The 13,755-nt window shown below is 38.8% G+C and overlaps 1 protein-coding gene across 1 annotated transcript in view; it reads left to right on the forward strand.

Moving 5' to 3' along the window:
* Positions 1–3,301: 3,301 nt before the first annotated feature.
* The window catches only part of LOC129765251 (polyamine-transporting ATPase 13A3), a 59,608-nt gene continuing 49,154 nt past the window's right edge, over positions 3,302–13,755 (forward strand). Inside the window, exons 1-2 of the mRNA XM_055765357.1 lie at positions 3,302–4,219; positions 4,357–5,231. Of these exons, the coding sequence (XP_055621332.1) occupies positions 4,726–5,231 (506 nt within the window). The 5' untranslated portion in view covers positions 3,302–4,219; positions 4,357–4,725. The remainder of the gene's footprint in view (positions 4,220–4,356; positions 5,232–13,755) is intronic.

Below are 13,755 nucleotides of genomic sequence, written 5' to 3' on the forward strand. Positions count from 1 at the left end.
GAACAGACGTTCAGAGGAACCCCCTTCCCTGTCAATATACAACCAAGATCGCATCAGGGTTGGTTACCCGATCTTCACTATGGTTACTCTTACCACAATCGATTATGTTTTAGGGGATACGAAACGTTTCCATGGTGAATAGACACTCCTCCCCTCTCTCTGAAGGGGGCTCCCCTACGCAATTTGAAAAGTGAGGGTTTTTGGGTATGAGTAATGTTTCTATGATGGTATGACACCCCTCCCTCTTCTGGATTGGAGAGGGGGTCTCATAAAAATATTGCACATATTTCAACCAAAAATATTCCAACCAAACATGACAATTGAAAATTTTCGGAAAACTGAAGGAAAAAGCGAAAATTCGGAAAATTAAATTTCCATATTTTTATGCACGATGAAACGCACTCCTATACCTTCGTCTGTCTATACCCAATGTACTGGAAAAAAGGTAATGAAGATGGTAGAGTTTCGAGCGACATAGCATGCGCTGCCATAACTATTTCTCAAATGGTGACGTCAGACGCGGTGTTTATCTTTGATTGCCCACCGCATCCATGTGAAAATGCTATTTTCAGGGCGTAATTTATCAATTAAAAACGTACATTTTTTTAGAGTTCTCGCTGAATATGAGGCTATTGTGATAGCGTGCAGTGAATATTTGTGAAATGTCGTCGAAAAAGGCGGATAAAAGTGATATTTCCATGAGCCATTTTCACTCCCCCACGTTGATACAAACAAACGAAGCTTCTTTATTCTAACGTTATGAAGTTAATGTTTCGAAGGTTCTCAGTGTCGGTGTGTATGATGTGAGAGAATGATCGCCACTTAATCAAAATTTCACCGAAAATGTTGCTGCTTTCGAGAAATAAGAAAACGACTGCTCTCTGGACCTTTTTACCACATAAACAATCGAAATAAGCCACGATACAATTGTCATCTGTTAAAAACAAACAGTTGAATGATTTCATGTGAATTTTGGCTCAAATTATCATGCAACCGTGAGTGCTTTCAACATTGTTTTGTTTCTTCCATATGAATTCCACATTGAGTGCAAATAATGACGACACGATATTTTGCTTGACAATACAGACTTCGCCTACTGCTCCACCTCTATATGTATCTCATTGATCTATACCAATAAAAAAAATTATGTGTTGATCAAGGCGCCTAGAAGTATATACCAAGGCGCGTAGAAGTATATCCTAAGGTGGGCCAACTTGCTAAAACCATTCTTCAGCCATCTTGGAAGTCTACTGTGTTTTGTTTGTAAACAAAACACAATACGCTAGTGCCGAAGCTCGCTCCTGATCAGTCTGTCTCTTTCACGCTTCAAGGAAATAATTCCCCTTCTGCTTTCTTCCGTACTGTTTTCATATACCGCTCCCCTAACCAACTTAGTGACGAAACGGCCTCACCTAGTACCATAGATCCATCTTGGTATATACCAAGGCGCGTAGAAGTATATACTAAGGTGGGCCAATGCTAAAACCAAGACGGGTCTATGGTACTAGGTGAGGCCGTTTCGTCACTAAGTTGGTTAGGGGAGCGGTATATGAAAACAGCACGGAAGAAAGTAGAAGGGGAATTATTTGCTTGTAGCGTGAAAGAGACAGACTGATCACGAGCGAGCTTCGGCAATAGCGTATTGTGTTTTGTTTACAAACAAAACACAGTAGACTTCCAAGATGGCTGAATAGTGGTTTTAGCAAGTTGGCCCACCTTAGTATATACTTCTAGGCGCCTTGGCTAAAACCACTCTTCAGCCATCTTGGAAGTCTACTGTGTTTTGTTTGTAAACAAAACACAATACGCTAGTGCCGAAGCTCGCTCCTGATCAGTCTGTCTCTTTCACGCTACAAGCAAATAATTCCCCTTCTACTTTCTTCCGTGCTGTTTTCATATACCGCTCCCCTAATCAACTTAGTGACGAAACGGCCTCACCTAGTACCATAGACCCGTCTTGGTGTTGATAAGAGCAGAACTCGAGGAAGGAATTGTCCGATTTAGGGCTGTCTTGGAATTTTATAGTAAAAGGTAAAGATTAGAAGATCAATCAATGAACAGTTCTGTGATTGGACCCATGAACTTGCTCATAGTAAGAAAACGTGAACGTGAAAACGGAACTTCATTTCAAAACTTCATTTTGTTCATTCAGAACAAGGCCAGCTTTTCCTTTCGAGGCTTGAATCGCTTCATCCGTAATAAGAAAAATATCACTATAATCATCCACATTATTGTTAGATAGTATAGCAATTTTAGCTGAGTATTTATTAAAATATACTCGTCACACTTACTTACTTAAAACATACTTAAATTTTCTTTTTTTCCATGGATTTTTAATATACAAAGTTTTAACATTATAAGTGTCTGCCTTGCTTCTAGCACTACATCTTTGTTAAATTATTTTTTTTTATCTATTATTATTTACCTCATTCAGTTTTTTTAAGTTTCAATACATTTTGTTTATTTTTATTATTAAAAGATAGCCATACTCACCTTAACTAATGTTAATCTAGTTGTACAGATTTCGATCGATTTGATAGTTCGAGGCTTGGCAGCAACCCCTGAATCTTTCTACCAACAGTTGATTTTTTTAATCCAACGGCAAGGTTCTAGGCAACTCGTGTATTTCAGTGTTTCGTGTCCTAGGTTCACAGCTCTTCCAGATTGGCACGCCACATACAATCGCTGGGAAGATGATTTGTTTGTAGACAGCAAGCTTGTTCTCCAGTGACAGAATCGAGTTCCGATTTAACCGAAATAGAAGGGGTAAACGGTGCAATAGGTTTAGATTTGCTTTTCAAAACTTTCGCTAGTTTGCCAAATGGACGAACACAATCTGGAAGAGACTGAAGCAAGCTCGAAAAGTTATATGGCGCTTTCTTATGTTACATTTTGTAAGCATGCATCATTAGTGATAGTTTGTTCGAAATGATACTATGAAACGCTCATATTTTTTGTTCCTAATAATATAACATAATGTTATGAAGTCGATAAATCTTTAAATTTCCGAAAGGCTAGCTCTCCGTCTCCAACAGCATCCAAATGCTAATCTTCTAATGCTTGTAAATTGACGTGTCAAGTACTGTTTTTCCATGTTCAATCTCGCGAGACTAAGAAAAAAATCGTTCTACGAGAAAACACCTCAGCGCTAGCTTCCACCATTCTACCTGCGCTACTACATTACCTCTCCGACCAAAGGCCATTAATTTAATTTCTGAGCGAGAGCGAAATCGGATTCCATTCACTTAGTATATCCCCTGCCACTGCCGTTCGCAGCAGGTCAGTATCATTTTGGATTCGCACGTGTATTGCTGTCGCTTTTGAACGCTGGCCGTTTCCTTGCGCCATTTACGAGCGCTGCTGTGCTGACTGTGTGGTGTTTGGTGGCGCTGTAGTGTTGGTGCGTTGGAGCGATTATTCACCAAAGTGCTGTAAAAGTTTCCCATGCGCGCATTCGAGCAAATCGGTTTGCTATAATTGTGGTGTGTGTTCTGTGAAATCTGCTAGAAACAATGTCAGTCTCATGAGTGAAAATTTTTGACAGACCAGTCGAGTCCTCCTCCAGTCAATACGGTTCGTGCATTTCGATGCTGAAATCGTGTGCGTTGTGTGAATCACTCCGCGGGTTTTCCGTTCGATATCGGTGCCGATTTCCTGTGCTCTTTCTCTGGGTCTGGAGCTGTAAATTAGTCCGCGTGGTGTAACAAATAATGACCATTCGATGACAGAATCTCTCCTCGAGTGAAGTGTGGTGTGTCGAAATTAGCCTTGTGTCATTGCTCAAGTTTGAGCAAAAGTGTGACCAATAGGGGAAAATTGTGTGTGTTTTGTGGAAACAGATTGTGTGCTGATGAGCTGAGATGAAGAATTAGTGGTTCGTGAGGGTAGCTTCCAAACACGACCCGATGTAGTTTCACAAACGAGCAACATTTAGGGTTTTTACGATAAGAGTATCAAACAACCAAAACACTGCATGCCGCGATCCCTTGAAATCATGCAAAATACCAGGTTCTGCACCAATATGGTTTTTGTGTGATTGACAAGTGTTGATAAAAGCGGCAGTATAGTCAAATTATCAGAAAAAAAAGTCGAACGTCAGCAGCTTTGCATTTTGGATTCAATTTTTGCGAACCCAAAGAAAAAAGGGAGAAAATTGATTGCGTGGTACAATCCCGAGCTGGAAGATAGATAACTGAACGGGAGTGCATTACTTTGCGAGGTAATACATAGTTTTTGGAACCATATTCCAAGTTATGTAATTTGCAACATTATACGACCTTCTCTCCAAAGCAATTAACACTTTGGGAATGATTCATTCCGTACTAATGTGTCGTCTTTTTTCTGTTCGTTCCGAAGGTTCAAATCGATGAAAGGATAAATCTTGCTAAGCATATTGGCAAACAGTGAGAATTTCATTTTCCGTTGTCCTGAGCGTCGTACAATGCGCCTTCCGTCATATCCTGTTATGTTCATCGGTCACATTTTTGTCAAAAGATAGCATAGATACATCAGTGCACGAATATTTCGCTGATTAGCAGCAGCCGCAGGTCTTATAATCGTTGTCATCATCATCACCACGCGAAAAAGGCGGCAGCAGCAGTACAGTCACAATTACTTCAGTTTGATCTCCCGCACCAAGATCACGAGAGCGAAGCCTCCCTGACATTCTCTCTGCTGAGGTGAGGTGTGTGTGGCGGTTGTGGCGGCTACCAGAGAGACCCCGAAATGACCCTCGACAACAACGATCATCCACCCCCTGCTCCCGATCCGGCGAAGGACCTTCCGGATCAGGCCAATGGGTTCCAGGAGTTGTACAGCTCCATCCGGAGCAACAAATCGCTCAAGTCCAAGATCTCGGGCAATTCGATTCGCTACGATCTGGACCAGGAAATACGGCACCCCGAGGCGATGTCCACACTGGTGGAGCTTCTAACGGAAACCTCCCAAGCTTCCGTTCATGACATTCTGAATGACGGCGAGGAGGACCAGATGTTCATTACCGGTTACGAGAAATCCGCTGTGCTGTCGTTCTTCTGCTACATTGGATTCTTCCTGACGCTCGGTATACTTCGGCTGGTTATGCATTGGTGGCAGCACTGGCTGCTGCTGGCAACCCATCGGAAGTGTTCGCTGGAGGTGGCCCAGAAAGTGCTTGTCCACGAACGCTATCAGGGCAAGCATGATGCGTTCTACGTGAGGAATGTTATCACCATGGATGCCGATGCGATCAAGTGAGTATTACTTTTAGATAATCAAAAACTCGGATAATTTCCTCTCGATTTATAGCGGCATATAAAGTTATTGAAAAATATTCCATATGTTCAATCTTTCGATGCGATATTTAACATATTGGATTAATGACCCAAGAAATATTTTTCTAACAACAATTTGAAGCTTGTATCGTGATGTACGCATATACCGCTCATCCTAGACAATCTATAACGTTTGAATACTCTAAAAAATACTGTTTGCGCGTATATGATGTTCTCGAATGTGCTTGGAATCTGTTCCATTACTGATAAACATAGGGACAAAAGCATTGCTACATTCATATTACAGTAGAACCCCGATTATCCACAAGTGGATGATCCTTGGTGTTCTATCCTAATTAGGGTAGATAGGAACAATATGGTCCCCCCAAAAACGCAACGTTCTAAATCATGTAGGAATATTTATAGATTAGGCTACATGTTAGAACCTCACGATTTGAAACCTCATTGATCGATATACATTGTATGAATATGCTTTGAAAAAGTTATGTGGGAAATTTACACTCGAAAATTTGCTCCATTTCCGTCGATCGAAAGCACAACGGGGCAAAATGGGCCACCATGCGGGGCAAAACAGTAACGTCTCGTTTATATCACTCTCGATTTTATCACTGAACATGTTTCATTTATGTCACGTTTTTGAAACATATGAAATAATATGCAAATTTCAGTTTGTCATTGAATAGTAGAACAAAAAATGAGAATTAAACATTGAACAAACAAATGATTTTTAAGTATTCATACCGCATCTAGTGATCAGCCGTATTTACAAAGCTTACGAAAAGTTTTGTCACTGTGAGATTTGTAGCGAATTTTGCGCATTCCTTTTGGAAGCCTCTCGACCTTTTTTTCAAAAGCTCAGAATCAACAATAGTGTGGATGATTCTAATGTACGGCCAGCGTTGTTTCTCAAGTTTGATCCGTGTAAGAATCAGTAGTAGGGGAAGTGGGGGTAATATTTATTCATTTATTTATTTATTGGTCGTTAATCTATGTAGACCAATACTTAATACTACTTAAAACTAGAAAAAAACTAGCTGGATCATTATTTTATTTAATTTCAAAAGACGAATTTAACAAGTTACATGAGCTAATTAATTATTTGTTTTTTTTTTATTTTTTTTTTATCCATTTATTTCGTCAAACCAGCATAGACTGCATATGCTGCCAAAATATGATAGTGACGGTAAATTCAACTATCTCTCATTCTATTCAAAAAGTCTTTAAGCATTGACCTTGACATGGTTACATTAATTGTTTAGCTGTATTCGTTACAGAGGCTCATACGATTAATAGGACTATATTTGGCGTAATTTGTTCTTCGGTAATCTAAGTAGAAAATGTTAGAAATTCTCAGATGGCCATTGGGTGCGTGAAAATTTAGGTTTCCTAATATTTCTTCTGAGTCCACTAGTTGTGATATGATGTCAATGATAAATAGAATACGGACATTTTAAGAAGAAATAATTATATGCAGTTTCGTGCAATTCAATGTACAGGGCGGACTAGATTATATATGGTCTCGGATTTATTTTCACTGTATATAATCGAATCTAGTTGCACATAGTTCTAAGAGGTTTTCTTTTTCGTTTTGTAAATCCGGTTACAATTTGCGTAAAATGACCAATTCACGTTGGTGCTATCCATCGGCACCTCGAGAAGCTTGTTTACAGAGAAATTTCCTAGGCTTTCTTCACAGGGACTCGGATCTTCGAAGATGAAAAATGAAAATCGACTCTTCTTTGAGTAGCTTCGCTTCGACTAGGACTACTTCGGAATTCGTCGTCAACATGCCTTGTATTGTCTAGAAATGAATTGACGAGCGTTAAGAGCGAGGATGACTGATGAACGATTCTAGCAAATGGTTATTCTAATTGACGCGACTAATGAATACAAATCTGCCTCTTCATTCAATCTGACTTTGATCCACGCTACTACTCCTCCTGACACGATTCTCGTTACCCGCGTACACAATTTTATTTTAACGTCAATATAAAGTGAAATGAAAACTTGATTTCTGATGCAAAAAAGTAATTAAACCACGACTTTATTGTTGACCCACTTTGAACTCAAACCAACAAATTTAGACAGTTACCTCGCGTTAGTATCAGTAAATAGCGTGCAGTTTGGGAAAAAATTCTAAACAAAATTTTAGTTCACTTTGTCTTCGAGGTTAATTTTGTGAAAAAAACATGCAAAAAAACGGGTTTATATCAACAAAATTTACAAATTTATCAGTGTTTCTGAACACAACACTGCATGCTATTTTATATGTGAGTAATTTTCGTGTACGATACAAACAAATCTAGTTCACCTGTAGTATATGTCAACCCAAGTTGAACTCAAACATCAATACATACATACGTGATTCATGAGAGAGAGAGAATCGAAATTATTCTGGGGGAAGTGACTTCAATATGCAATGAAGTGCATTTGACGGAGAAGAATGAAATAAGATAATCGAGTCGTAAAGTGAGACAGCAACTAAACGCCCGAATGAGTTGAGTAATGTTGACGGATAAACTGTTGGAAGATGCCAAAACTCATTTCCAATTGAATACGGGAGCGAGTTTCTTCAGAGTCCCCTGACTATCCTTAGTTGTGAATCGTAGAACTTCTCGTCTGCGCTTTCCAAAAGGTGGGTGTGGCGCTTTCCAAAACCTTCCAACCAATTTATTCCTGCTAATTGCTTGTGGCTATTGGAAGCAGGGCTTGGAAATATTGAGCTTATTAAGTAATATTGAAAATATATTTTTATCAGTATAACGGGGTTATTTTGCTTGTCGATGCTGCTGTCATTCATTCGACGGCAAACAAATTACAACTGTGTTCATTCATATTCATTCTGTGCTATCTGAGCTTTCCTTAAAGCTCCTTAAAGCTTTCCTTAAAGTCATGAGAATTCATTCACATTTATTCATTACCATTGAATTGTCAGGAATGTTGTGACTGTTCATTTTCAATATCCCGATATGTGTGAGATTTTCTCATTGAGTCAGTGCCTTGCTTATTCAGTTATATTTATAGTTACTCCGAATATAGTTATAGTTACTCCGAAAGGGCAACGCAAATCGGTGGCGCAAGAGGAAATGCCAACAAAAGAGGAAGATCTGCATGCACACTCAAAGCTAAGGATTGCATAGACTTGGACGACGAGGAGGCATTCTGCAGAATCGATCCGTGTAGCTAATGCAACTTTGTCAGCCAAAGCCAAAGCAATTTCATTCGCTAATCCTAAAGCACAGTTTGATCCGTTTGCAAAAGGAAGCTCGAAATATTCCCATTGCGGTCGTGTTTTGGACACCACCATTTTATGTTCGTCTGCTCGGAATTTGACTCAAAAACTAAATGTTTGAAATTTGAGTCAAGACGGTATTTTTTTACATCGGAATTGGAGTTTTTTGAAGCATTTCTGACAAATGGAATTGGAATTGCATATTCACTATGTAAAATGAAAGCATCTTAACTGAGACGGTCACTGTGAGATTTCTTGTCACTATTCTGAGCATTCTGTACTTCGTTATCTTCCTCAACGAATTTTTCCGTTTCCTCAGTGTCCGAGAACGATGCTGATAGTGAATGAACTGGTATATTAATATCAATGAATGACAAAACTAGGGATATTTTCTTTTGCTCACTTTCCGAACAGAACAGAACGAAAAAGAGAATGAACATAACTGGATAAATCAACTGTGAGAACTTTGCTGTGCTTGTGAGGTTTGGCGTTGGTTCATTTTCGGTATCCCGAATGCAATGGTATAATGATCGAATGTGGTCGGAAATTCAGTTGGAAAGATTGATGTGATACAGATATTTCCAAGCACTGATTGGAAGTATGAGAAATATCTCTTCTTTCGGCCAAATAATACGGAATTATACCAGAACATCCGATCTAAAAAGTGGTCATAGACTAGCTTCAATGCGGCTTTTAAACAGTGTAGAGTAGTGCATCAGTGTAACATGTAGCCTTAGATCATTATGTGCCGCGAGGATCACCTAAACGTTATTTATATTGTGCAGATCCTTTGCAGCTTCAGCTGCTCGAAACATTTGGTAATGTTTTCACGATGAAGCAGAGAACGAGCTTGTACATTATTTTTTTTTTAAAATTTATAATGATACTACATCCCATTGAGAGATTAGATCTTCTTCACAATTTTTCGTCAATAGTCCCGATCCATGGCTGCAGTTCTCCAACTCCCGGCTGCACCGATTCTTGCCAAGTCCTGCTCCACCTGGTCCAACCACCTCGCTCGCTGGGCTCCTCTCCTTCTTGTTCCTACCGGATTCGATGCGAACACCATCTTTGCAGGGCTGCTGTCCGGCAATCTTGCAACATGCCCTGCCCATCGCACTCGTCCAGCCTTGGCGACTTTCTGAATGCTGGGTTCGCCGTAGAGTTGCGCCAGTTCGTGGTTCATTATCCTTCTCCATACTCCGCTTTGCTGTACACCACCGTATATTGTTCTGAGCACTCGGCGTTCGAAAACTCCAAGCGCTTGTGAGTCCTCTTCAAGCATCGTCCATGCTTCGTGCCCATATAGAACAACCGGTCGAATTAGGGATTTGTACATGGTACACTTCGTACGGGGTCGGAGTTTGTTGGACCTCAAGGATTTGCGGAGCCCATAGTAGGCACGACTTCCATTGACAATGCGTCTTCGAATTTCACGGCTGTTGTTGTTGTCAGTTCTTATCAACGAGCCAAGGTAGACAAATTCCTCTACCACCTCGAGCTCGTCGCCGTCGATCACAACACTACTACCAAGAAGAACTCTGTTGCGATCAGTCCCTCCAGCTAGCATGTATTTAGACTTAGACGCATTGATCCCAAGCCCAATCAGCCCTGCTTCGTGTTTCAGTCGGGTATACAAGTCGGCTACCGTCGCATGTGTTCTTCCGATTATGTCCACGTCGTCGGCGAAGCAGATAAACTGACTAGACTTGTTGAAAATCGTGCCCCGCATGTTGAAGCCCGCTCTCCGCATAACACCTTCCAGCGCCACGTTGAAGAGCAGACAGGAGATTCCATCGCCTTGTCGAAGTCCCCTGTGAGTCTCAAATGATTCCGACAGCTCACCTGAGATCCGCACACTGCACCGCACACCGTTCATCGTTGCCTGAATCAGTCTTGTCAGCTTTCGGGGAAAGCCGTGTTCGTCCATGATCCTCCATAGCTGTCGTCGGTCGATTGTATCATATGCGGCCTTGAAGTCGACGAAGATGTGGTGTGTAGGGACCTGATACTCGCGGCACTTTTGGAGGATCTGCCGCAGTGTAAAAATCTGGTCCGTCGTCGAGCAACCGGGCATGAATCCGGCCTGATAACATCCCACAATTTACATTATATAATCGCTATTGAACAACGGTTCTACGGTTGTACGACAAGAGAAATCCGGAAGCTGGCGTATGATTTGGCCGAAAGACCAGATATTTCTAATCCTTCCAATAGCCAAAAGCAATTAGCAGGAATAAATTGGTTGGAAGGTTTTGGAAAACGCCACCCACAACTCTCACTTTGGACACCAGAAGCAACCTCCGCTACCAGGACATAAGGATTCAATCGCGTTGCAGACGGGAAATTCTACGATGCACTGGAGGACGTACAGCAGAAATACAACATTCCACCAGTAAGGCAATTCAACGTCGATGAGACAGTGATTCCAGCAACTGTCTTTTATCAATAGAAGAAGGAAGTAAACTGAAAATTATGATCTTCGTTCAACAGACCAAAAATTCCAAAATGCTAGCAATGCATGGAAAAAGGCAGATGAGACAAAATTGTTGCTGGTTCATCCAAGCAACAGCAGAACCTCGGTAGTACACTGGAAGTGACAAATCATTGGAACATTGAGGATTATTCGATCTTCCAATTATTATCAATGGCAGTTTAAGAGTACAGCCCGGACTCGATTATATACAGTTTCCGATTTCTTTTCACTGTATATAAACGAATCCTGTACGTTATATCAAAGTTACAGGGTAACTTCGATATAACGTACATTTTACTTTCAAAATTGTATGTTGTATCGAACTGTACGTTATATCGAAGCATAATAAAGATCTCTGAAACGTAGCTTATATTACTTTATTGTATTGCTGTTTGAGTAAGGTTGATGAATAAAATCAATAAGAAGACGAAGCTAACTTTTCTCGTGATGTTTCCCTTCGTTCTGTTGATTGAAGTTTGATTCATTTAGAATCTAGAATCACAAAACAGTTGTATTTCGGGATTGGTTAAAGTTACAACACAAGCTTTAGCATCAAAATACAGATAATTTATTGTTCATTCAGAAAAAAAAATTAAAATATTTTTTTTTTGACTTTGATAATGTGTACGTTATATTGAGGTAAAATGTACGTTATATCGAGTGATGTTATATCGAGGGTACGTTATATCGAAGTTTCCCTGTATAACCGAGTTAAAAAAAAGTTTTTTTTACTGTTTTTCTTGCATGTATTTTTTTGTTTTTTGAATATGAATGAGGAATTAGATTTTTGATTCATCTCCTTAAAGTCAGAAAAAACCTTTCTCACATTAAAAAAATAAATTTATCCAATCTCTCTCAGGAAGTGATAGACGATCAAATTAGATTAAAAAATCCTTCTACGCATTTGTTCGAATTTCAACAGCGACAAAGTTATAGAACTTTTTTTTCGTTTCGGACTTTGTTGCCTCATACTGGCTCTACATTACAAAGTACGTTACGGGATACAATTCTGTTGCTGTCATTTGAGAGATGAGAAAATTTAATACAGGATATAGTAGAGGAACATCTAAATTAGTTGATTTTAATAACATTTTGGAAATGAAAAACTTAAAAGTTATTCATTTTTAATGAGTTATTATTAATTTCATCGTAAAAATTTATATTAAACTAGATTGTTTCTATCAATTAAATTGAAGCTCTCTAAATACCCTACAATTTGTTCTTTGACACCCAACTTCTATCATTCTTAATTTGGCTGCAATATCAATATAAACAATTCTTGGTCAAAATTCAAGCAAAATCTTCAAAAATCACGATTTTTACTTCACTGTAAAGTAATAGCCACTTAAATTACACCTTAACATTGAAATGTTACATTTCTTCTTGACATAAGTCATATTTGAAATATAAAAAAAAAATTACCAAACTGCATATAATCGAGTCCAAAATTGTATATAATCGAATCACATATAATCGAGTCCGACTTGTGTCTGAAAATAGGAACACGATATGAAAGTTATTCGGTTTTGTCGGTAATGATTTCTGCAAACCTATTTTTTTATCCGAATGATTTATTGTAATGGTTTGATATTTTGAAAAGCAAACTTGATTCGTCGCAATTATATACATATGGTTGAAACCATGCATTACCCGACAATTGACTGAAAACTTTTACCACATACAATATTTTTTAGTCTTAACATGGAATTGGTCACATCCTATAACGTTCAAGTTAAAAAAAAACTAGTCGAAGCACACCGATTCGATTCACGTCCCGGAGGATTTTTCGTCTCGCCTATTTATCGTTCCAAAGGAATAAATATTAATTTCAATTCGCAAAAGTTGTCGCAAAAATGTATCACCGGCTACCTTCAAGTGGAACTTCAACAATTGATGAAATAAAACACTGTTGGGGAAGTGCGGGTAATACGGACAGTGGGGGTAATATGAACAGGTGGTTGATTTGTATAGTTACATTTTGAATTTCAAATTTCTGTTAATGAGAACCCGTTTCACGTTTCTTTGTTTTTAAGAGGCTTTAAACTTTGCAGTTCATTCGCCTCCAAAGTGAGAACCCGTTCTACATGCTATTCTATAATATTTAAACCACCTCAAGACAATGAATACTGATCAAAAGTTGAAAAGGGAAACAAAAACTGAAAGTCATACATGATTCCGCGTTTGTATGTAATGTTATCGGCTTGCATATTAAGCATTTTGAGTGGTTAAATATCAAAATTCAATTTACTGATGGTTATATTTCAGTTTATGTAGTTTATGCAGTTATGTACGGCAAAGTAAATTCATTTGTGAGTGGAAAATTTAAATTCCTAATTCTAATCGGCAAAAACATTGTTTCTAATTTCGTAAATTGGTGTTCCTTTTTCCAATTATTAAATTGTTATAACAATAAATTGTTTTGAGTAGCAAATTCGACAACGCTTTTTGTTACAAACTAATTTAATAAATTGTAATCAATAATTGAACCAATTACAGTAATAATAAGTGGTTTATTTTATTTTCTGTTACTTTTCTCATGTTTTAGCGAGAATATTCAGCTCTTTTCTCTCTTTTCTTTTGTTTTTACTTTTCAATTCTTCTGAAACTTTTGATAAATTCTTACTTGAAAACCATACTATTCAATCTTAGATCCTGCAGTGCTCGGAAACAGTTATGTGTTACCAGGGCTCGGCAAAGCCTTACTTAACTTAGGATAGTCAGGGAATTATGATGAAATTCGCCTACGTATTCAATTGGAAATGAGTTTTGGCATC

Source organism: Toxorhynchites rutilus, chromosome 2 (assembly GCF_029784135.1).
Source record: "Toxorhynchites rutilus septentrionalis strain SRP chromosome 2, ASM2978413v1, whole genome shotgun sequence".
Classification (NCBI taxonomy): domain Eukaryota; kingdom Metazoa; phylum Arthropoda; class Insecta; order Diptera; family Culicidae; genus Toxorhynchites; species Toxorhynchites rutilus.